General features: G+C 38.6%; 1 protein-coding gene across 11 annotated transcripts in view; it reads right to left on the bottom strand.

Annotated features, from left to right (window-relative positions):
* The window catches only part of LOC144195011 (multiple C2 and transmembrane domain-containing protein 1-like), a 100,738-nt gene that overhangs the window by 25,443 nt on the left and 49,839 nt on the right, over positions 1-25,456 (bottom strand). For 10 of the 11 annotated variants that reach the window (XM_077714328.1, XM_077714320.1, XM_077714323.1 and 7 more), the window contains 6 exons: positions 24,918-25,020; positions 23,775-23,876; positions 23,363-23,437; positions 21,104-21,223; positions 13,446-13,562; positions 1,543-1,599 (listed from right to left, as the gene is read on the bottom strand). In XM_077714328.1, the coding sequence (XP_077570454.1) occupies positions 1,543-1,599; positions 13,446-13,562; positions 21,104-21,223; positions 23,363-23,437; positions 23,775-23,876; positions 24,918-25,020 (574 nt within the window). Of the gene's footprint in view, positions 1-1,542; positions 1,600-11,932; positions 12,107-13,445; positions 13,563-21,103; positions 21,224-23,362; positions 23,438-23,774; positions 23,877-24,917; positions 25,021-25,456 lie in introns of those variants that run through there. The other variant, XM_077714327.1, reaches the window with a different exon arrangement.

The raw sequence follows: 25,456 nt of genomic DNA, 5'->3' as shown, positions 1-25,456 counted from the left end.
CAGATATTATTTTCTTGTTAACTCATTGGATGCCATTGACAGGAGTGTTTCATTTTGACTGGGATGAATAGCGGTGATTACTCATTCTGCACCGTGGATGGCGCTGGACGTCCAACCCATTTTGATTGGGAGGGTTAGCAGCAACCCTCTCTGAGTCAAAATGGAGACAGCAAGTGTGTTTTAAAATTAAATTAAAATAAAATTAGGATTACAAAAAATAATGACACAAATTTCCAACAAACGCAATGTAAATATGAAAAAAGAGAATTGTTTTTCTCGATTTTTTTTTTATTTAAATAATATTTACTGTATTGCTCAAGGAGTTGCTGTAGTGGTTCTTTCAACTGACTTTGGTGCAGCTGGCATGGGATCGATTCCCACTCAATGGTGGCGTGATTGTGAATATGAATAGTTGTCTTTCTCTATGTTTGCTCAACAATTGACTGGCAATCTTTCTAAGGTGTAGTGAACCCGAAGTCATTCAGGATAAGCTCCATTGCCCCGTAACCCTGAACATGAAACAAACAAAAAAAAACACGAAAAGTGATCTTGAAAATTAATGAATAAATATAGATAAACATCATCTTTTAAAATAAATATGTTCACACAAAAAAAGGGGAAAAAGTGTGTTTTTTTTCTCTTTTTTGTTTTTCTTTAATTTAAAAAATTAAAGAATTAATAAGAGAAAATTTGCTTTTAAAAGGGATTCAGACCACTTTAGGACAATAAACTATTAATCAACCATCAAAACGGTTGGCGATTCATTGTGACACCTCGATTTGGAAGATCTAATGACCCTCCGACTATATTAGTTTAATGAAATGAGTTTGACACCCCTCCTTTTAAGGCATCCGCTATCTGGTCCAATTCAATTTTTCAGGCTATGTTCACTCTTGAAATCATACATCAGGCTTAGACGATTTTACAATTTCTTTTCACACTGTGGCATCAGATTGAAAAGTATCTCCAGCACAACACGATAGATGGAAGCACAGCTGCTACGGCATTTCAATATCCAATTATCAAGTACTGTAATCTATCTAGTGGCATTTGTTTCAGTAGCTGTTCCTGCAGTGTAAACGAGCAGAGGCAGTAAAGCAGCCACCTGTTGTTACCTGATAGTGTCTGGACAAGCCCAGATGCTGTTTTATTGCAACATAAAGGGCCAGTGAATGAACTTAAATAGCCAACTAAGCACTTTATATGAGTCCGTGTTCTCAGGAAACAGAGCTGAAGCATGACGGTAGTAATGTAATTCTGCTAAAAATGAGAGCAGGATGGCAAATCAAACTTGACTAAAACACGACCGTGTTTGACGAGAAGGTGAGAAATGCATTGTCAAAAAGGTTAGAAAAAGCTGTACAATGTTTGTACACATGATTTTGCCTCAAGCAAAGGAGGTAGGGAAGACACAAGTATTTACATCGTTTTGGGTTTCCTGACAAGGCAACCTGTACCGACCCTAAGGCGGATTGTGTACTTTTGCATGTGTGTGCTTGTGTGTGTGTTTACACAAGTGCATATCTGTTAGGAAATAATTACCCTGTCATCTTTGTCAAAATCCTCATCCTCGTCCTCCATCAGATCCTCCATCGCTTGCTGTGAGGGAGAAACATAGTACATTAGTTTTGGAATGTTTTTGGCCTCCATTGACGGCAATAGGCACCCCATTTATTTAAACTTGATAAGGATGTCAGCAAGTGAACCAATACTGGTTCATTTGCTGGCAGTCAATCCAAACTCAATTTTAGAAACATTCCATTGTTGAAATATGTTGACACTTGTGGAAATGCTCTGGTTGAGAATTTCAATGTGCAAAGGATTAACATTCATTCATCATTTGAAATCAAATAGCACAAAAGAGCCACAATTATTCAGCAAGAGGAGACTACAGAGCTTTCTTTGGTATTTTTTGACATCAGTGGCCTCACTATGTAGGCTCATTTTTTTTTCTACTTTCAAGTATGGTTCAAATTGTAGACACTCTTTGGTGCATCTGATTGTTTGTAACATGTTAGAAAGTGTGGGTTTAACTGCTGGTTTTGGGTCACCCAACAGGTTTAAGGTTCAAAATAAGCAGAAACAGTCAAGAGTGACTATGAAAAAACATGACTCTTTTGAAACAGCGTTCAAGGCACTCTGATCTAAATCCTATACAACATCCAAGGTAAGGGCACAATTCCAGCCGTAGAGAGGTAAAGAAAGAAAAAAAGCGTTTGAGAGTGATAGAAAATGGTCCACTTACAAAAAGGGTACAATTATTCAAATATAAAACTAATCTATAATTTTTTAGGATAAATATAAATCTATTGTACCAGTATGAGTCTCCTAAAATTAAATATTATTTTCTACATTTCATTATATTTAAAATGATCACGGTTATGGGGATTTTAACAGATGTGTTTATTAATTAAAAAAACAGCGCTTAAAAATAGAAAAAAAGTTAAAAAGCACTGATAGTTACTTGTTGACACCAATAAACATCCAATCCATGTGGACTTTCATTCATTCATTCATCTTCCATACTGGCCATCCTCGAAAGGGTTGTGGGTCTTGTTGGCGCCTAACCCAACTGTCTTCGGGCAGAAGGCAGACTACACCCTAGACTGGTCGCCAGTCAGTCGTAGGGTACACAGGAAGACAGACAACCACACACTGCCACTGAGTTGGACTCGGACCCAGACTGCCCGCACCAAAGTCACTGTACCATCAGGTTTTTCTTAATCACAAAAATGTTTAATATGCTCTAATCTTCATAGCACTTGGCAAATCAAGACTGATTATCATAGTAAAGAATCAAAATTGGATCTCAGCTTTCACTTGAAAACAATGATGTGGTAAGGCCAAGCCTGCCAATGAAATGGAAGTCTACTTTTGATAAACATATTTAAATTCACAGCAGAAAGAAAAAACAAGCCACAGAATGAAATATCAATATGTAGAGAGAGTACTTTTATACCACCATTTTTAATGCAATTATTCTCAATAAAAGCAAAAAATAAGCAAATGGCAGACTAATAAGTGCATCAATAATGTTTCCCTTCATTTCTTGTTCATCCTCACTCCCAATCATTCATATCCCACATCTAAAACTCCAAGGTTGTGTAATTGCCCCCAATTTAGTAAACAACAACCCCATGAGCTGCCACCCCCTTAAACCTCATTGTGGTGCCGCATTGAGCATGAGGAAACCCATCAAACCTTTTGACTGGCCTCCTCGCCCCCACATCCATGCTTGGAGAAATCCAAAAATCATGACTTAAAGCGACAATAGCTTTTGTCCTTTTTGTTTTTCATTGAAGTAAGTGAACAAACTATGTGGCAGCTGACATAAGCTTCTTATGTAAATTCATCTTCCCACACAAACAAAAGACGAGTTCAGAACAGCAGCGGGTAGAGTCAATAGTGCGCCGTGTTCTTGCGTACGTGCTCTATCAATAACTCTCAGTCAGCGGGGCGAAGTGTATGAATCGCACTTCTTATTGAAACTGTATAGCAGCAGTTAATTCCCACTTCAGAAAAAAAAAATCATTACTACATTACATAAATGCCAAATAGCGGAGTCGTGTTCTCAGCTGTGGCAAAATTTGTAGAAGAGTTATTGTAATATGAAAGCCTTCAGGCTCTTCCAACAAATGAGCTATAACTGTTTATAAAGTCATCACAGTTCCACCCAAATCCTTTCATGCGTGCCAAAATACAAACAGAATGGATTCCTCCACACAGAGGCTTTAGAGGGGAACGCCTGGCACAAACTCCAAACTTTAAACAAAGGGAATGAGCATGAGCGAGCTGGAGAAGCATGACCTACTGAGACAGAGAGAAGGATAGACCCGTTTGTCTCCTTCTGCTCTCGCTTCTCCATTGCCTCTGGTTACACAGAGATGTCATGTTTCCTGCGACGAGACGATGTAAAATTAATAAATAAAATGCCACCGATCGTGTCATCTGCCCTGAAGATTGCCACGGCTAAACACTACCGCTTTTACTGAGGGGGGGGATAGAAATTACCTCTGAGTTCAGAACTTGTATGCTACACGATACGATTTGTCTGCTTATCCCCGCCATTATCAGGTTGTTTGAATTACTATCATTACGGAAGCGGCAGCCTGAAAGAAAAAGTCGGCCACGAGATCGCGGCGAGCGAATGTTGCCCGCAGAGCCGCTCCGGTGAATTCAATATAGACAGAGGTGGAGATTAACATATTCAAACCTATTCAAATAATACAGGAATGATGCAGGGGGCTCTCACAGATTACACCGTGCCCCATAAAATCATACAAACATGGTGATAATATGGAGCATACACAAAGAAAATAAGCGAGAGGAATGACATTGAGACTTTTAAACAGGCATACAGTTCTACAATTTGACTGAGGAAGACTGAGGTGAATGATCACATATAAGAGCGTTTGACGGCAATTGATTTCCAATCTATCTGAAATGGGGGCATTGAGATTAGATTAGATTAAGTTATTTATCCCATATTTGGGAAATGTTATTGTCACAGCAGAAAGAGGCTAAGAATACTGGAGAATACATTTTAGACAAATAAATAGGTAATAAATAAATTAATAAATACATATATAAATAAATAAATTAAAAATATATATAAATAAATACGCGTTTTGCTGAAATATATATAAATACATACACATAAATATACATATGCATACATGTAGATGTACATGTATAACTACGGTTGGTCTTAACATTCAGCTATTTCTTTTGTTGTGTTCTTGATCCGTTTAAAATGAATTGTACATCAATCGTTATCAATGGCAAATTGATCAAAGCCAAATCACACTGTAAATATAACCACCAGTCTTTCAATACTTCTGCATTTACACTCTCAGTGCACTGTGCTCTGAAAACAAGATGGCACTTGAGTACGTTTCAGAAACTTCATTCTTTTCATAGCATTTCCAAGAGCGCTTGATATGCGTTAACCAGCGCCATTGGGCCTCGGCAGCCATCGGCATACTGTGCGGATAAAGATTTATAATTGCATTGTGCATGTTGGTTGGGTTGTTTTTGAATGAACTTTTCCCTAGCGTAATGATGCTTGAAAAAAAAGTCATTGCTCTCATGCTTGTGTTTCGTTTCCCGTCATGTCAAATTTTGGGCACAAGTCCAAAAAAAAGGGATACAAAGGATCACTTATGATATTAGTTGGTAATTAGTCTAGAGTTCTCAGCTGTCATGATCAAACTTACTAAAGAAAATCTCCATCAGATGATGACATCACAACCAGAATTGCTGAAAAAATGTGGGTGTTCCCTGACACAATGCAAAAAAATAAATAAATAACTGCCAAATGTGTTTTCTACATGTAAATTTACATTAGGAGTCATTTTCATTTTATGACACCATTTCATGGCATCTTTAAGGTAAAATGTAACTGACTGTTATAACATTATATTTACGTAATATGATAATAATATTAATAATCCTATTAAATCCATCTAATTCCTTTGAATCAATCCCTAATTGGCAATCATAACAGGGTCTTGAAGAATCGATATTTTATCATATAGTCACACATTTTTAGTACCGCTTATCCTCACAAGTCGTAGGGGGTGCCAGAGCCTATCCCTGCCAACTAAGGGCACAAGGCGGGTGATACCCTGAATTGGTTCCCCACCCATTGTATCATATTGTCATGGAATTAGAGATTCACAGCCGACAATCTTTACATTCACAGTTTCAGATTCATGGGCAACAGAGCCTCCAGCGTCTCTTTTCGGTATAACGCTAATTCAGTCGTCTTTACTCACATGACTATAAAAGAGAGAGAGCAGATTGGAAAATTAAGCCAGATGTAATAACACTGACCAATGCATTTCATCTCCTAAGTCTAGACGGGAGAATTCCACTATCTGCTAGCCTAACCTTGCCAATGACAGCCGCAAGGGGAATTGATGCCTGGGCAGACATTCCAGTGAACATGAAGATATTCTTTCTCCTGCTTTTTTTTCCTGCAATGCCTCCATCCCTTCCTCCACCTCTCCTCTGCTTTTCGTCTTTGATACGTTGAAGGGGGGAGGTTAACCTCTGCAGCTGCCGAGGTTGGTCTGACTCGCTGCCTGGATCTCAAGGCCCTACTTGTTATGCACCGTTTACCAGTGTGTGCGTAATGCCGACGCCACATTTTGCGCCGGGCGAGGGAGGGCTGCAAGTGTGATAAGAGGCTGCCGGCTGGGCTCGGCTGACCCGTGTGGGCCCTTCACAAGCTGTCAGAGACGTAGCCCTCGGAGGGGGGGCCGCTTCCATCTGCAGTGCCCCAGCCAGGGTTGCCCAGCAGGGAGCTTGATTGGGGTGAGGCCCCTGTACCACTGGGACTGGAAGATGGGGGGCTGGGTGTGAAGGAGGCCTCCATATTAATGAAGATCTGCCTTTATTATTGCAAAGAAGAAAGTCAATGTAAGCCATATTTCCGTATTGCCTATTTGCTGACACGGTCTCTTATCATTGCTGACAACATAATGAGTAATACTTTAGCCCACTCCCCATTGTCAGAACAGTTCAGTTTGATTAGATGTAGTCGTATTTCCTTTATTCATACAGTAATGTCAACACCCTGCTAAAAAACATTTGCAGGGCACAAGGAGACGGACAAACATTCACACTCACACTCATACCTGGAGGCAATTTAGAGTGTTTAACCAGCTAACCTGCATGTTTTGGGGAGGTGGGGAAAAACAGAGTACCTGGAGAAAACCAACGCAAGTCTGCGAGAACATGCAAACTCCACGCAGTGAGGACCGACCTGGGATTGAACCCTCAACCCCAGAAATGTGAGGCCAGCACACTAACTACTCGGCTACCGGCCGGTATTTAATGATAAGTTAATAGCGGAATTATAATTAGGTGGTTGCCAGTATAAGGCAACCTTCTGTAGGTTAGGAATTTGCTGGCATGCATGCACAATACATTGGTAGCTTTGATGCTACCTATCTCTCCCAATCCAAACTAATTGGACATCTTTTGTTGTCAGTGGCAATGGGACATGATAATCAATGCCATCCCATTTCAAATTGATTGAATGCCCGTTGCTGTCAAAGACAATGAAAGTATCAAATGTTGTTTCTCCAAAAATTCCACTGCGGAATTTACAGCCAGTGCATACCACATGCTGAATAGAATGCTGTATAAATACCTTTAAGCCCAACAATAAAGAATAAACTCTACAACATATCATCAAAACAACAAGTAGAAGGAACACAAACACCAGCAGTCACAAAGGTTCACGATGATGAAGGGACTCAAAAAATGGATGGAAATGAAGAGAAAGTAACACACTGACATGATAAAACAGGAGGCTGGAGGATTCTGCGGCGGCATTGCGATGCTCCCCGTGCTCCCGTCCCGCTTCAAACTCTTCTCTTTCTGCCTGCCATCCTCCCTGCCAGTTTAGCAGAGTAAAAGCGAGGCAGCCAGATGAGTGTCGCGGTGTCGGGGTGGCACGGGGGAAATCAGCGGGGCACAGGCGCTCTCAGTTAAAAGTGACGTGACCTTTTGATTTTGTCACCTGTCACCAAATGCCACGTCTGAGAAGCGCCTGCCAACCGCCGCATTTCTCTTCCTCGGTTGCCCTGTCTCTCTCTGTGCTTATTTTCCTATCTCTACCTCCCACTCCAAATCCTTGTTTTCGACATTCATTTATTTTTTGGAGTTGCTGTTTCTAAGCAGGAGAGTGGATGTGTGACTCTCGCGCGGTCTAATAGGATCTCGCCTCTTCATCTTCTCGGCTTTCTTATAATATTTACTTTCTGTACCTGTATTGTGCCGGGCCCTTAATGAGGGCAGGTGTCAAGGCAGAGTGTGTTTAAAGATGCTGGGTTTTTCGGAGATGATAGCTCGGTGGGAAAATAGAGTAGATAAAAATGGCTATGAAGTCTTGTTCTCGGATGATACAAAGATGTACATTATTACTGACTTCCATCCAAATAAGCACCACGGTGGTGTCACATAACTGCTTCACAGTCAAATAAGTAAATAGTAAACTTGTGCAAGTACAGCTACACGTTAAAATGTGAAAGTTCAACAAAATTTCTTGTGTGCTTTTAATTTGTTTTGCTATTTAAATTATGCAATATTCAAAATACCAACAATCAATGTTTTAATCAACAATGTCCTTACAATATGATATTGATTCTTTGGACACCAATGCGATAGTTGCTAACGTTAAAACGTCAAGTCCTGTGGTGTTTTGAGAAAGAGGAGTTTTTGTGCTCAATGTATAATTTGGCAAATAATGTTGAACGTTCTAATTTAAATGTTATCGTTTTATGAACACTGACATTGACATAAGCATCTATAAAAATGAAAGCCTTATTAAAACTAGTAAAAGTAGGCTGCCAAACTTGTGTATTCTGTCAACATAACTGATCCGCAATATTTTAGCATTTGGTAAAATTTGTCATCAAGGAGCTATACAATTAAAAAAACAGGGTTTTTTTTTTAAACAGTGTATGACCATCCCATGATAGCCATTATTTTGAAATAAAAATGCAATTGGCATTAGCCATTATAAGACAAAACAGTCAAAAATAAATCAATAAGTTATCAGAGTAACACATCACACTTAATGGCTTATTTCTAGAAAATATATTGATATGCAACTGAACACATAATGATTCCCTTTGACGGCGCTAGAACATTCATTCATTCGCCCCTACCAGTTAAAAAGGCATTGTGCGTATAGCGCTGCCAAAGGCAGCAGATGACTTTCAATGAAAGTCCTCATTTCGTGGGCAAAAGATTAAGTTGTACGTAAACAGATTATTGGAGATTTCACTAAAATGTGGGGAATTTTAGGCCATTTAGAAAATTCCTTCTGTATTATATTGGAGGATTCAATGGTTGAATTTAAGCAATGGTCCATAGCATAATTTTAAAAAAAAAAAAGGTCCTCCAGTGTGACGAGACCTAATTGCCCGTCATCTTGTAGAAAGAGACATTAGCATATTTGGTATTTACCCTATATGAGTATCTGTGCAGCAATTAACACCTTTATAACATCTGCTAAGAGTTTCGCAAGGCCAACGGAACGGCTAAAGAGGGGGCTCTACTGGAACGGTTGTTATACAGTCTAAAATATTGAGAGCAAATGTACTGAACACAATAACAACATTTGGCTGTTAGATTGTCAGAGAGAGAATAAAAGTTAGGTTTAGGGTTTTATGTTGAGCAAAAGTAACCATCCTGGAAATTAACTTCAAAACTGTATGGAATCAAATATTTTTTCTCTTCCTATTCATCCAGGCCAATTCCCAATACAAAATCATAGTTGCCCTTCTGAGAAGTGTGCTGTTTGGATTTTGACCATAGTACTGTCTGTCTAAGCTAGACATGCGTTCACTCTTATTTGTTTTTTGTGTTCTACAGCCCCTTTTAAATTACTTTATAATATTTCTTAATACATTCCTTTTTACTTTACTTTGTAATTTATACTTTTAACCTTAATGATGAGTGATGAGTATGTTAATAATTTAGTATTTTTTTATTTGATGTTTTACATGTACTGTTAACAAATGCAGTTTTTTATATGTATCGGATCTTGTGCTGACCCGGCCCATCTGTCCATTTTTTAAAGTCAATGTGGTCCCTGAGCCGAAAAGTTTTCCCACCCCTGGTTTAAGCAAAAGTTCTGGCATATTGAGATGCAACTTTCAGTCATCCATTCATCTTACACCGCCCATACTCGAAAGGGTTGAGGGTGTTGATAGAGCCTAACCCAGCTGTCTTTGGGCAAAGGGCAGACTACACCCTTGACCGGTCGCCAGTCAGTCATAGAAAAACAACCATCAGCAGTCCCAATAATCCCGCCACAAGCGGTAATTGAGAACACACCTGCCCGCATCGAAGTTAGGCGAGTGAACCTCTACACCATGAGGCGACTCTGTGTTACAACACATTTATCTGAAATAAGAAGCCCCAACCATGCAAAAGGAGTCAAAGGTCATGTGTTTAATTTCTAAGCTCTTTCATTTCCCAGCTACTGAAGAGGCATCCCAGGTCCTTTTCTTCTTTAGTTAAGTTGTTTGTTTCCGAGGTCATGTTGTGGGAAGACTTGCAAGTCAGGTAAGGGTGTTGAGGAGTCAGAATTCAAAGGTCAGAGTGCTACATGATGAGAGAAGAGGTCAACGACCTCTTTGGTATGTATTCTCTATTAATCGCTGTTCCGAGGGTGCTGCACCTGCTTAGCAGGTAGTGGTCAAGGTTGGGGCGAGGGTAACGTGTGCTGATTTGAGATCTGTTTGCGAGGCAACGTGTAAGCACACAACAGACAGTGACCCTGAGTGGTCCACTGGAGTATGCAGACAACATAGTATTTGTTTATCTCTTCACTTTGAACCCATCACATGAATCAAGGCCCTTCAGCTGATTAGCAAGTATGGGTATACGTTTTGTGAATTTAGCACACATTGCCTCTGCATAAGCTTCACCTTTGGGTGTTGATCTGAGCTGGGTTGAGCACAACTGCTTGTTCAACTAATTCAAAAATGTCTTCCCCTTGTTTTCTTTTGTTTTCTTTTTTGGGCACAGTTAAATCAATCCACATATATAAATTGCCCTTTTTTAACACCCAAACTATATATTTTGATATTTTACACCTGGGTCACAGTATTACAACTCCAAAATACTCAACCCAAAAATTCACGTAAAGCAGGGTTGATTTTTTGAGCAGAAAAATTCACTATTTCCCCCAAAAAACAGACTTTAAAAAATGGCAGTTCATTTCCAATGGCACAATTGTTCATTCAATTGTCTTTGTCAGTGATGAACACCCACAAAAAGCTCTTAATTCACTCCTGTTGGCATTCTCTTGCACACACCACACAAAAATAATATTTATTAGCAGAGCATAAAAACAATCTCAATTGATGGTTATTATTTTTGTTTTATCAAAAAAAGACAACCGGGTATGACCTGGATGGAAATGCCTCTAAATGATCAGGGAAAACACCTGAAGTTACAAAGAAAGAACCCAGAAATTTCCCCAAATTAACAGGAGGGGACTTAAACATACCCTAAAATCAATAGCAAGTGACCCAGAAATGCCCCTAAATCAATACGCAGTGATCTTGAATTGTCTCATAATCATCACGTGACCCAAAATCAACAGTAAGTGACCCAGAAATTTCCTAAAATCAACAGTAAGTGACCCAGAAATTTCCAAAAATCAACAGTAAGTGACCCAGAAATTTCCCAAAATCAACAGTAAGTGACCCAGAAATTTCCCAAAATCAACAGTAAGTGACCCAGAAGTTTCCCACAATCAACAGTAAGTGACCCAGAAGTTTCCCACAATCAACAGTAAGTGACCCAGAAATTTCCCAAAATCAACAGTAAGTGACCCAGAAATTTCCCAAAATCAACAGTAAGTGACCCAGAAATATCACAAAATCAATCCTCGGTGAACCAGAAATATCACAAAATCAACCCTCAGTGAACCAGCAATATGACAAAATCAACAGTAAGTGACCCAAAAATATCACAAAATCAACAGAAAATGGCCCAAAATGTCCAAAAATCCACAGCAAATTACCATTAAGTGTCCCACAATCAATTGTAAGTGGCCCAAAATTACCCTTAAAACTACAGAAGACTCAAAATCAACAAGAAGTGACCTAAATTTAACATGAAGTGACCAACAAATCCCTAAAAGAGAGTGAACCAAATTATCAAGAGTTCATCGACTATCATGAGATCATTCCCATTCAATTTCTCCAGAATATGCATGTTCTCGTTATGACACATATCCAGAGCATTGTATCTGACATTTATTGTTCAGCACAGCAAAAAAACAAGAGAAATCTATCTTACAGTTGAAAACATTGTGAGAACTAAACATTTTCTCAAATTTAATCCTCACTTTGCTGAACAAAGTAAGTTTAATCTCACCATCCGCATGGACGCACACATTACAGAAAATAAAGTTTTCCTTAAAAAAAAGTAGGGGCTGTCAGTGAATCATTTTACAGTGCCATTGACGGCAAACGACGTCCAATCATTTACATTATAAAGGGGCTGTTAATGATGAATGCTCTCCAGGCCTTCCCGTAAATAACTCTCAATGGCAGCCAGTGTGTCATAAACCCTGAATTAAAAATATATATAATCATTTTAAAGTAGAGAGACATGAAATTCTGTCCAAAGAAGCACTTGCTTGACTACAACAGTATCAACATGTTTTAATTTCCAAAGCAATTGCTGTGGCACTGGAGGCGCAATCGTCGCTTTCAAAAGAGGGGAGAGAAAAGCCATCCAGCATCAAGTGGGTGCGGCACGCACTTACTCATATGTGAAGTAAGTGGAAACGTACAAGAATGTACAAGCTCTCTTGACTAGGTTTAATTAGGAAGAGCATGGAAGAGGACTCTCATCAGGAAGGGATATATGGCTAGCAGCAGGTATACAGTGAACAAATCATCCTGCAGCCTCAGGTAAATGAGGGAGATTTTTTTTTCTTTTTGTCAAGCAATGTCGCCATCCACAGGCCAGTCAAAAATGTTCTCTAAAATTTAACAGCCATTCACATTTAAAAGGTAATAAATGAGGTAAACAAGATTAATGGATTAGAAGAACATTCAGATTTTTTTTTTGTTATGCTTGAGATGAGTTCTGAAACGTGTGATTTAAAAAAAATGTGTGTCATATTTCATATCTCCTCGATGGGAGTTTCTTCATCACCATTAAAAAGTGTAAAATTAGTTTTGAATCCTTTCTGATTAAAATTATATTTTAAAGTGAAAAATACACAAATTTGAAAACCAGTAAGTGTCTATCTGGCATGTTTGCTGGTTTCAACACTTATTAAAATGAATCGCTTGATTGTGCACGCTCACTCCGAACTCTTGCATTCTCTTCCCGAAATGTGTCCCAGGATGATTAAAACATGTCTGTTTCCTGTGACATTCCTTTGACATCATTTAATTGGTAGAAGAGATAAAAATAAATGAATGAAAAAAATAAACCAGCAGGTAAGTGGCATAACATAGTTGAAGGTGACTGCCTATTATTTCTCCCTTTTCTTTGTCTCAAAGATGTGAAATTTAACATAGGGATTTTTTCCCCATATCCGAAAATAATACTACATTTCCATATATTTTATGGTTGCATTTTAATTTTAATGAATGGGGTTTTAAATGAGTATTCATGTACATCATTTTTATTCAAACGCTGCATTTTGGGTTATCTCAATGTCCGTACTGGATCTACTGACTTGCACAATAGTGAAGTACGATTTAAGTCAATCTAATCTTGTACGAGTATACTTTAATGCGATAATATTGCGGGAAGAGACAAGAGCGGCGTGTCCTCATAAAATAATGGCGTCACAGTTTTAGCGGTTCATTGTGTGCCCAGCAAAGAGGCTTTTACAGTGGAATGAAAGAAAGGCGGAGGGATATCGGCCAGCTTACAGAGGCCACACTCACCACATCTTGCCTTGTATCCTTGCCTGACGTGATGAGGATGTAGTTCCAAGCCAAGGGCAGCAACAAAGCCAATGGAATCATGTAGAGTTCAAAGTTCCAGACCAGGATGACAAAGAGCTGGAATGAAAAGGAAAAGACCAAAAAAAAATGTTTGAACAAAGTGGCAAGGAACATTTATATTGTTGACTCTCTCTCGAGCCTTGACGTGCCGTCAGAGTCTTTTCCCTCCGTGCCAATCATTCTAGGGGTTGAGGTCATCGATGGTTTTTGACCCTCTGGTACGAAACCCCCAGAAACCCAGCATGTGACCTCGCACCGGCCACACCCTGAGTCCCTAACCTTGTCACTCCACGCCGCAATAGCCCAACTAAGACGTGTATTGCTAACACATCTGCTAAAAGCAGAACGCAGGTCCTTCCATTTTCATCATCAAACAAGCAAAGCGCTGTCAGAAAAATTAACCTTTGATCAAGCACAGCATTCTGCTCTGACACACTTTTAAACGTCTTGTGGGAAGAAGAAATTGCTAATGATGGAGGAGGACTATTTAACAATATTTAAGTTTAATTTGAATTGGATATTTTGTGAGAGTACCCCAAAAAAATGTAAATTAACCCTCATATATTAAACTGAATTAAATACCTTTATTGTCATTGACCATGTACAATGAGATTTCAAGTTTCACCATAAAAGGCACACATAAATAAGTAGTCATGAAATAAAGTGAGTTAAAAAAAAAGGTGAGTAAAGTGGTTAACAGCATGTGAAGTAGCTAAGGTGTTTTAGTGCAAGTATCAACATGCAAGATAAAAGTTTGCAGCGCTAGGACTAAAGTAAAAGTCTGAGAACATTCTTTATTAACATAAATCTGACATGGCCGCCATTGAGGGTGAGAAATATCCAATCATTTTTGACTGGGAGAGTGAATTTAAAGGAATCAGACGTCTCACATCGTCAATGGCACTAAAACATGAGCATGCACAGCTAGTGCACACAGTTTAAATGAATATGCCATTTCTTGTTGTCAAAGGCAGCAAAGTAGTTTTAAAATAAATTAAAAACAACTCCAGAGTAAATTTGGGAGCTTTAACCAAAGTGTATTACTGTTTTTAATCATTTTGATGTTGTTTATGTTAAATTATTTCCATAAAAAAATACAATTAATTATGCACAATTTTGATAAATTACAAAAATAAATCATATACAATAATATATAACTAAATAAATTACCAAAAGTAGTATCATGCCCTGGAAACCACTGTAAAATTGAAAAAAAAAAACGTATTTTGAACTACTAATTCAATTAAAATCTTAAAAGTCACAAGGTACTCCTTAAAACATTAAAAGCATATCATAAAATAACAGTTTTAACACCATAATAAATATTTTTTTTTATGACAACCTACAAAAACCTACTAATATACTGCATATTACAGAAGGTGACAATCCTCTTGAAAGTAAAGTTCCCCCATTGTTAGACTAATGAAAGCTTATTCTATCCTCATCCCAAAAGGAGAGCATGTGCATGTACTAATTCAGTTAGAATAGAAGGGCCGGCCAAAACACAGACGCATTCATCGCTCAACCGTCAGTGTATAATTTTCTTTGCGTCCACCCACACAAACACATGCATCTCGCCATCTGAAAAAAAAATGTTTTGTCTTTTTCATCGCTAAAAAAGTTTGGGAACTCATAACTAAGACCTTAAACTGAATGAGAAATTAGGCAGAAACAAACTAAGCATGAATTAAAGATAAAGATAACATTTTCCAAAACTGGTCAGATGTATTTTTCATATAAATAAATCATACTGCTAATGTCCAATAAACAAATACTCAATTCCAGCAGGAACAACTTTTCTGTCACGCGAAAGCAACGTTAAATTGCAACAGATTGACAAAAAATATAATAATAATTCCAAAAATATGTCATTCAAAACTACTGGACCACTTCCCTTCTTATTAAACTTATTTATGACAGCAATGCACACTCACACAAAGCCGAATAACATTTGCATGTAAACCTCTTACAAATCAAAACAAGCAAAATGAGTAACGTTAATGAATTACATGTTCAATAAAGCACAGTGCAAATAAGGTGCCGGCACACAACTTTACTAAAATAAACAAAGAAGCTCTCGTGTTTTTGTTGTTGTTGTTTTTTTCCAAACCGTTCTGGTTGAAGTTATAAATAAACAATACAATTACAGGCATATTTGCACATTATTCATGTTATAATTATTCCATAATAAATAGTAACATGTCTAACAATACATGAGGAGAAATATATTTAGTATATAATTTTGTGATGTGATTTCTGCCTTGAAATCATAAAACCTACTGTCCTTGTTTTTGCCTCAATTTATTATAAAAAGAAGAAAATAAAGTTAGCTCTAGGCTGTTAACCTGTATTGGCCCTGTCATTTCTCTTCCATTTGGCTATTTAGCCGAGGGCCCCGTTGTGACAGACAGAAACAGCAGAAGTGGACGACGGTCCTGCCTCGTCTCAGCAACCCCAAACCGCCACCCTGCCCTCCAGGGCTGTTTAAAAGTGGCCCCGCGGTTCCTGGACCTTTCCAGCGAGACGGGTCCATCGCAGCCACCCCCCCGCCGCGCCCCACCCAACACTAGATTGCGTACTCTCCGCCTGAGGAAGGAACCTGCTGTGGATGTCAGTGACCACCAAGAAGTGCAGAGGGAAAAAAATGAAAACATCATGGAAATACGATGATTAAACTAAGATAGCAGTATAGTTTAGTATCTGAATGATTTTACTGAGATGATTATTATTGTTTTATTTGTGTTAACAATGCTTATCTTTCACCTATTAGTAACTCTTTCACTATTAGATAATAGATATCCAATTATGTGAGTATATGAGTTTATCATGATTGTCTGTTTATTCCCAGGCAATCTTCACAGGCCAAATGGATTGGATGTCGATGGCTGACAATGAATCAATGCTGAAGGGAAATATTTTTGTGTACAAATCTACAGTGGGCACAAATATTTAAATAATTTAGTTGTTTTATCATTGGAGCACACAATGCAAAGATTTACTATTAGAATTGACTTATCATACATTAAAAGTTTTTCTGAAATTAAAACTGACTGTATACAATCACATTAACCCTTTATTAGCCTAGTCACTAACTATTATTCCAAATTATTAGTCATTCCAGTTCGAGTCAATCATGTAGGCAACAATATAAATATTTGCTATACATGTGTGGCCTCTGTGAACCAAAATGCTAGTGTTCATTTAAAATAGAATTATATTTTTTATGTTATTCAGTGTTTTGATATGCATATTGTTGAATAACTACAATTTAGAATTAATAAAATGCTAATAAAAACAAACTTAGTAACAAAACTCTGGTTATGCCCCCCACCGTAACACGAGTATTAAACTTATTGTTTGCCATTGACAACAATTGATGTCAAATCAATTTAAATGCTCTTGTTTTCTAGAGGGCCAATCTATTTAGGCTTATAAAAATAAAAAATATATCAGTATTGGGTCATTGTGAGGAAGCAGTCTAAATAATTAGAACAATGTGTCTTATTCGTCTAATGGTTTAATGAAAATGGACTCTAAGAACAGTGCATAATGATGAGATAAATGTTGACTAAAATACCAAAAGTCCAAAACCAATATCCTTTTTTAACAATCCATGCAGTTGGATTGGGAAATTCTTTGATGCTTGGTTCAATGTTGAGAAATCCCCTGATCACTAAAGGATGTCAACAACACGGAAAAGTCCAAATGTTTTATTCAAGCAGTCAGTGCTCATGGAGAGCTGGAGCCTGCGTTATTTGTTTCAAAACACAGCCCGCGTCCTCGCGGCACTGTGGGAGGGTAATATTCAGTACTTTGGCTTACATTAACCACACACCAGGCAAACTTTTCCCCCTGTTCTGTCTCAGTGGAGTGAAACCCGAGTTTGGATTTCAGAGGTCGCCTTTATCTCTCTTACATCATTTTCCATGCTGGCACTAAGTGTTGCCAGATAGCAAGTAGAAGCACTGTTAAGTTTGATGAAACTAGAGATGGGGGTAGGGGGGGGGGGGTTGCAATGAATTATGTGTGTGTGGGGGGGGGGGGTGCAGTGTTTTGGACCAGTCAAGCATGTTCAGCAGTACAAGACTGCCCCCTGCTGAACACCCTCAGAATACACAATTTTACAAGAAAGCCAGAGATGCTCTAAAATTGCATTGTCATTTCTTTTAAGCACCCTATTGAAAAAAATCAAATGAAACTTGTACATCTTAATTGCCACAAAGCTGCAAACACACTATTCCAATTTCCAAAAGTGCCCTGACATTTTTTTTTGTCATTCACAAGTCTTTATCGCCAGTGATTAAACTCTGACTTGGTATTCCGCCTCGTTCCCGTCGCCATATTTCAACTATCAAATGACGAGAGTAGTAAAATGTTCAAGTAAAGTGGTTCAAAGTTGTCCCTTGCTTTGGGCAAAGACGAACCCTCAGCTCTCAAAGTTTAAAAAGTTAAGACAGCTCCTTTGAATATTAGTCAAAGGAGTAATATTAAGAAACCTAGAGTGGTTTGGAGTGTACACATACACCAAAAGATGCTTTAGCACTTTTCTTTTGTGTGTGTGTGTGTGTGTGTGTTTAAAATTTGATTTCAGCAAGGTGTTTTTTTATCTAAATGCAAAGCAGGTGATAGGTGCACCAGTTTCCTCTAGAAGTAGCTCCCTTGTCTGGGCTCTCTTCCTGATAAGAGTCCTACTTTACCTGACATAAAAGCGCCTAGTATCATTTCCCCCGGCTACCTGCCCTCGCCCTTCCCGAAGTCTCACAAAGCCACTTCTATTTGCTCCCAATTCGGAGCCCAATTGCAGATAAAGTTACAGCAAATTTGTTTAGAGGCAACCACAACCTTGTACGGCTGAGGAGAGCGTGCGTACACGATGTGGAGGTGGAGATGGAGTGATGGGAAGTCACGCCATGCAGGTGCAGGGAATGGCGTGCAGACGTATGCCGTCACGCAGGACAGGAGGTGACGGTGTTCCGTCAACGCCTTGGGAAAAGCTGGCGCACTGGCGTTTTTCATGGGTGGGAGACAGAACCGCAGGCGTGAGATAGAAACGCTGCATGTGAGACAAGGCTGATGACAGCTGTACACATGCCAACGGAAGCGGCAAATCTAGCAGGAGGAGAAACACTTCTTTTTCCCTTGGGATGACTGTGATGACCATCTTTTATCAAACTCGGACAATAAACTCTGGTTCGTTCCTTGACGTTTCAGAATTTGGTCTTTTACGTCTATCTATCACTTTTTAACACTGCTTATCCTTGACAGGGTTGCGGGGCGCTGGAGTCCATGCCATCTGACTTTGGACGAATGGCGGACTGCACCCTAAACTGGTCGCCAGTCAGTTGTAGGATAGACAATCCAGATGTTCAACCACACTCTACTATACCATGTGTCTTCTTCCCAAAACATTAAATATATATAGAATAATAGACATCAAATTCATTTTAACTAGGTTGATTAACATCGATGGTACTAGATGCTGAGGTACTATTGGAAAAACATTACTGTCTTTTTAAAATATGACAAAAGACAAATAGAAATAAATAGAAATCTAAGAAATCTTTTTTTTTTTTTTAATTGTGTTGTTTGGCGACCCAGCGTCTTTCTTGGGTTAGCGTCTCCGCCTCACAGCTCAAGGGTCCTGGGTTCAAATCCAGGTCGGTCCACCTATGTGAAATTTGCATGTTCTCCCTGGCCCTGCATGGGTTTTCTCCAGGTACTACGGTTTCCTGCCACATTCCAAAAACATGCATGGTGGGCTAATTGGACACCCCAAATTGCCCCTAGTTATGGGTACGAGAGTGCATGGTTGTCCGTCTCCTTGTGCCCTGCGATCGGCTGGCCACCGATATAGGGTGTCCCCCGGCTCTGGCCTGAAGTCAGCTAGGATATGCTCCAGCACCCTGCATGACCCATGCGATGATAAAGCAGTTCAGAAAATGAATGCATGAATTTTGTTGACAATTAGGATCATTTCAAAGCTGATACTATTAAACACTGCCCTTTGGTGGCGGGGAGCAAGTGTGACAACCAACTCATGGGACAACCAACCCTGTACTCCCCTTATAAGAAAGATGTGTACAAATGTGCACACGTGTAACTACATTTTAATCCCAGTGTTTTGTTCAAATATGTTTTTTTTCGATAATAAACTAATTTCAAATTTACACTTGCTCTCCTGCTGTTTTCCTTTGTGCTTGGTAGCTCGCTTTTTCCGACAAGTTTCCTACGTGAAGTATAGCACACACTTAAACATTTAGGGGCTGCCACAACGCCACCTCTGCCATTTTCAAAAGTTAAGTGCAACATCTGTCAATCGAGACACAAACACACACACACACACACACACACACACGTGCCGGTAATCACACACAGACGCACACCTTCACAAACGCACCACCTTGGCCAGATGGCCCCCCATAAAAAGCCACTTAAAGAGATGAGCGAAGTGATTAAGAGGCCTCTGGAAGTGAGGGAGGAATGAGAGAGTGATGAAGATATGAATGAGGGGAGGGGGTACCTGTGTAAAGGAGAGGTCCTAAACACTTGGATGCTTTTAGCTAAGTGTGCACTCCTACGCCAACACACTCATAAGAGTGGGAGGGGAATAGCAAAAATGATGTTTGAATTTCAGCCTTTCTACAATCTATAAAACACGTTGTCCTTGGCCTACGTGCCTGTTTTATTGCTTTGAAATACTCAATGTAATGTGCACAATCCAAATATACTGCCGGCTATAATTGAATATGTTGTCTTTCGAATGAATGCCTTAAGACCAGACCTCGTTTTCTCATTCATTGCTATTAACTGTGATAAATATTGAATCCATTTTAACTGGGAGATTTGGCAGTGAATGTTCGCAATTTGAGTCCATGGAAAATCTCCATTAGTGAAGCAGCAAAAAAATCTCAATTAGGGTGTATTATTCAGATAAAAAAAATCATCAAGAATAGACCTGGGAAAATGCCCTAAAATAGGTCAAGAAATCACCATAAAATTAACATCAGCCACAAAATCAACAAGTAATCCAAAATTTACAAAAAAAAAATCATTCGGAAGAGACCTAGAATTTGCTTAAAATCAACAAGTAGTGACCCAAAAATGTCGGAAATCAATAGCAAACAAGATGGAAGTTACCACATAATCCACAAGATGCACAAAGTTGACTGGCATGAATCTAAAGTAAGCAGAAAGTGACCCAGAAAGGGCCCCAAATCAACAATTAGTGACTTCAAATCAAAAAGAAATCATTCGGGAGAGACCTGGAATCTGCCTAAAATCAACAAGAGTAACCCAAAAATGTCCAAAATTAATAGCAAACAAGATGGAAGTTACCACATAATCCACAAGATGTCCAAAGTTGACTGGCGTGAATCTAAAGTAAGCAGAAAGTGACTCAGAAAAGGCCCAAAATAAACTATTAGTGACCTCAAATTTACAGTAAATTACCCCCAAGTGACCACCATGAAATACTTGGGCATTCATCATTGACCACCATGAATGCATTTCCACACATTTTCCCAAACATTGCATTTTCCAGTGCTAATTTTTACTTGTTTAATTTTCTATCAGATAGATTCCAAGTAAGTTTTACGTACCACAAACGCACAAATGCTCCTCTGTGGTGATTCCCATTCAAAGCAGCTGTTGATGTAACAGCCTGTGTTGATTAGGAACGTGATGCAGCGCCTCACTCTGTTGAAGTTGCGCAACAGCAGCTGAAAAGTAGGGAAGGTACAATTTTAAATTGCAATAATGTGGCATAAACAAGGAGATAAAGGAGTATTCCTCCATAGCTGTTGATTAAAGAATGATATGTAAAGAAAAACAATATTTAATATTTTGGCTTCCATTTTTATTGCAGAATGTTCAGATTTTTAACTAAAAAGTATCGATAACCCAACACCAAGCATAAAGATAATATATTTCATTTTAATTTGTGATTTTGTTTACATGTTAATTGGGGATATTTGCTGAATTTTTGGTAGAAAAGGAGCGGCAAGTATTCTCAAAGTGAAAATTATGAGAAACTTTTACTAAAGACAAGTTAAACTAATAATAATAAGCACTACTAGTTGATATTTTTAAATGGAGTAGTTCAACCATAATAATCAGAATCAGTTTTTATAGCCGCCAGCTAAACTGCTACCAGGCGCTTTTATTTTTAAGGAATGGTTTAATATGAATAATAAATATTATCATTAAACAAATAAAATGAAAGTGTGTTCCATGAAGGTCGAAATATGCAACATAGAAACATTTATATTAATCTATGAAATTAATATGTACCCTCCATTGTTATATTTGACAACCAGTTTAAAACCACATTTGGCCTTAAATATATGGTTTCCTTTTGATATGTGGATGAATATATAACTGTCACAAAGAAAACGTGTAACCTTGCAGTTGTTAAGGGATTATTTCATAAATACTTAAATAGCCTTGATTTATTGTACAAGTCATAAAGTAAAAGGTCTTGTCCAAATACTTTTCTTCTGACTAACCAGCAAGTAACAGTAGGTACATGCTGGCACTCAACAACCCTCCCGGCCTCAAGGGACGAGCCAACCAAAGCAACCACTGACATCATCATTGTGAGACCCTGACAAGGGTCATCTCCACGTGTCAGAGGTGAGATTGAGATTCTGACACTCAAGAGGGGCGGGGGGGGAGTAAGACAGTACAACAGAGACGACATAAAAACGGACAGAGTTGAAAGCAGGGTGGTATGGGAGATGTTTTCGCGCAAAGCACCGTGTTGGCGAGGGATGTGTGCGGCAGGGCATGGCGCGACATTGACTACTAAGCCCAAACGGTCACTCGTATGACATGTGTGACGTGGGCCGGCCCCAGCCATTCAGCCTTTTGTGCTGCTGCCACACTGAGCGGTGTGACAATGAAGTGCAAAGCAGCAGTAGCAAAAAAAAAAAAAAGGGCCATCTAGAAGGACGGCCAATCTACTTATGCACCCCGCAGTTGACAGGTTGACATTTCTATTCAGCGGGCCGGGGTGGGTGCGAGTCGGCTGACAGATGAGAGAAGGGAGAAAGGAGAGAAGAAACAAAAATCAAACGCTGTTTTCCCTCTTCAATCACCTTGTTTTATCTCGCCCGCACAGTTGTTGGCTTTGACGAGACCACGCTGGCCCGGCTCGCTGGTAACGGCCTACCACAGCGAAGCACGCATGGGGTGCGATGGTGGCTAAAGGGTTCGTAGACTTTTCACACTTTTATTTTAGAATTCATTCTACCCGAATGATGGCATTTTCTCTTAAAATAATCTTACATTTCAGTCATTTTTATGAACGCTAAATTTGTTTTGGAACTTTTAAGCCAATGTCATTTCAGATCATTTTATATAGTATTAATGTCTCGTATGATCAATAACAATAACTAGGTTTATTTGCATAAAATAAGCAAATATGTATATGAAATACAGCCAAGTGACATGTATGCAAATAGTGTGTTGACATGTAGTATATAATATAGTCATTCTACTATTAAAAAAATATATAGGAAAAAAATGTATAATGAAACACTGTCGGTAAACTACATTTTCTTCTTCAAAGCCATAGATGTCAAATTTCCTACCACCTTTTGCAACATGTGATTTCTGGAGTATTCCAAATGATTTAATTGTGGTAATTAGGAAAACAAGAATATATGTTAAACCTCGGGAAAACGACTAAAGTATTAAGTGTTACTCCAGTTTCCATATTTTTTATAAATAAGATAGTGTAAGGATGAAAATTCACTTTGCAAAACTAAAATAATTGAATATTTCTAATAGATCCAGATGAATGTGCTTATGATGAGTATGGTTGGAAAAGAATTAAGACCCACCCCTTAGTAATTTACCTGTTTGGATACTCTGGGTTCCTCTTCCATGTACTTCTGCTCAATTGGAATCAGTGTCCTGAGACCAGCTTTCACCTGGAGGAAAACAATGTGGTGAAATATATACTTTGTTATGAATATTTTCTAGTTTTTTTGTTGTCACAATACAACACACGCGCGCTCTGTGAGAGGTTGGAGCGAATGGGTGGGTGGTATTAAGATGGCAGCTACGGGACACACACACAGGGACGGAATGAGCGAACAAAGAGTGCTGAGGGGGGAGCCTTCCATAATTAGAGCAAAAAAATGAGGATGAGTGAGGATGGGAAAATGGAAAGAATTAAGACATCGGCAGTGAGAGAAAGGTTGGGGATAAACATTTTTGCTTCAATACGTTAGGGAATCTAAAGAAGCGAAAAAAAATAGAACTTACAGCATTAAAAATGACGTCTATTTCGAGAAAGATGACCCCTTTTGTTGGCCCTGTCAGCTCCTTGCTTTTCAAGACGTAGGCTTTGCGTTCTCCATTTTGGATCTGCGAGCGGGGAGAGGGACATGACAGGCGTCTGTCTGGCAATACCCGACAGAATGGGCTCCTCGGGCCACCTTTGAACCCCCGGCTGCCTGTGCTGACAGGGAACCCAAAACAACTGTGGCAACTCTGACAAGTACCTGTTCATTACCCATAGCAGCTCGCCTCTGTCAAACAGAAATTAACTATCCTGGGGAATCACACTTTATATATGCGACACCAGCTTCAATCACCGCAAGAGCGTATATAAATATACTTTGTGAAATGTGTGTCATTTCAGCTTTTGATCAGTGTCATTTTCATAACATTTCTCATTCACGCCGTTATGTTCTACTCAACTGTCAATCGCTTTTCTGACAACCTCAAACTTGTCAATGTGTGAGCAAAAATAACCTATGCTTCTTATATAGGAATTTCAACTGAGTGTTTTTATAACCTCAGCTAGTAGGCAAAACCTACAAAAACAAAGGTTATGTATTTGGTTTGGTATGTTTGTTTGTTTGTTTGTTTGTTTGTTTTTCTCTATGTTTAGGTTGCTGATAAATAAAGAACAAATAAAGGATTTAATATCAATTTTACAGTTTTTTTTCTTATATTAAATTAAAGTGGTGATTAAATTTGGGAGTCAGTAGGTCAAAGGTCACCGAGGTTTGTATGTTGTTGTTGAAGATAAACTCGACAACGATAAAAGTTGCAAAATATGTTTGAAACACGAAATGAAAGATCTTATTAAATTTTGTGGTAGTGAGTTGTTGGATTTAATTGTGTATTTCCTAAATAACCGTGACTCAAAGGTCAAATAGGTTTGTATATTTTTTGTCAGTATGTTTGTGTTTAAAATAACTCAAAAATGAATAAAATGATTATAAAAATACTCATGAGGTCAAATGTCTTGTTGTAACGAGTTTCTTACTTAAAGAGAGTGCTTTCACTTGCAAATATCCATTCTTTGAATTTGGTTGCTTAGGTAGAAGTCTGCTCTTTTAAAGTACTCCTCTTGTTTTTAATGTTTCTAAGGGATAAATAAACAATAGTTGGACTCACACTTAGTAAAGGAATGGCCACTTTCCCCAGGAAGTCTGCACTTCTGTCTCTGTCTTCGTCGTAAACAGTGACCTCGAGCACTGAGTGAATGTCCTTCACATTACTGGATGGCAAAAAAAAAAAAAAGTTTAAACGCATTGTCCATCTTTGAACTATATTTGCCAAAGTAGAGGTGTGTCAGACTCATCAAAGTCAGCTATAAAGATGGGCAGTCCTTTGTAGTACATAAAAACGAGGATTTGTGGGGGCTTGTAGAATAATTAAATTAACATGTCCCAATACTGGGAATTACCTGACTTTGAACTCAAATTGTATCACATGTTTAAGAAGTATTGTAAAGTTTGTTCTAATTATCAACTACAAATTTGATACAATATCAGTATTTTCTTTCATTATTAACCCCTCATATTTTTCTTCAAGAAATATGTTAATTTTCTCAGAAGAAATGGATTTAAGTCAAGGGTGTCAGACTCGGGTTGGTTCGTGGGCACAGAACATAGAAAAAAATGGTTAAAAATTACAATTATTGATTTAAAAGG

The sequence above is a fragment of the Stigmatopora nigra genome, chromosome 4, assembly GCF_051989575.1.
Source record: "Stigmatopora nigra isolate UIUO_SnigA chromosome 4, RoL_Snig_1.1, whole genome shotgun sequence".
In the NCBI taxonomy this organism is placed as follows: Eukaryota; Metazoa; Chordata; class Actinopteri; order Syngnathiformes; family Syngnathidae; genus Stigmatopora; species Stigmatopora nigra.
This window is presented reverse-complemented; position numbering and strand designations above follow the sequence as displayed.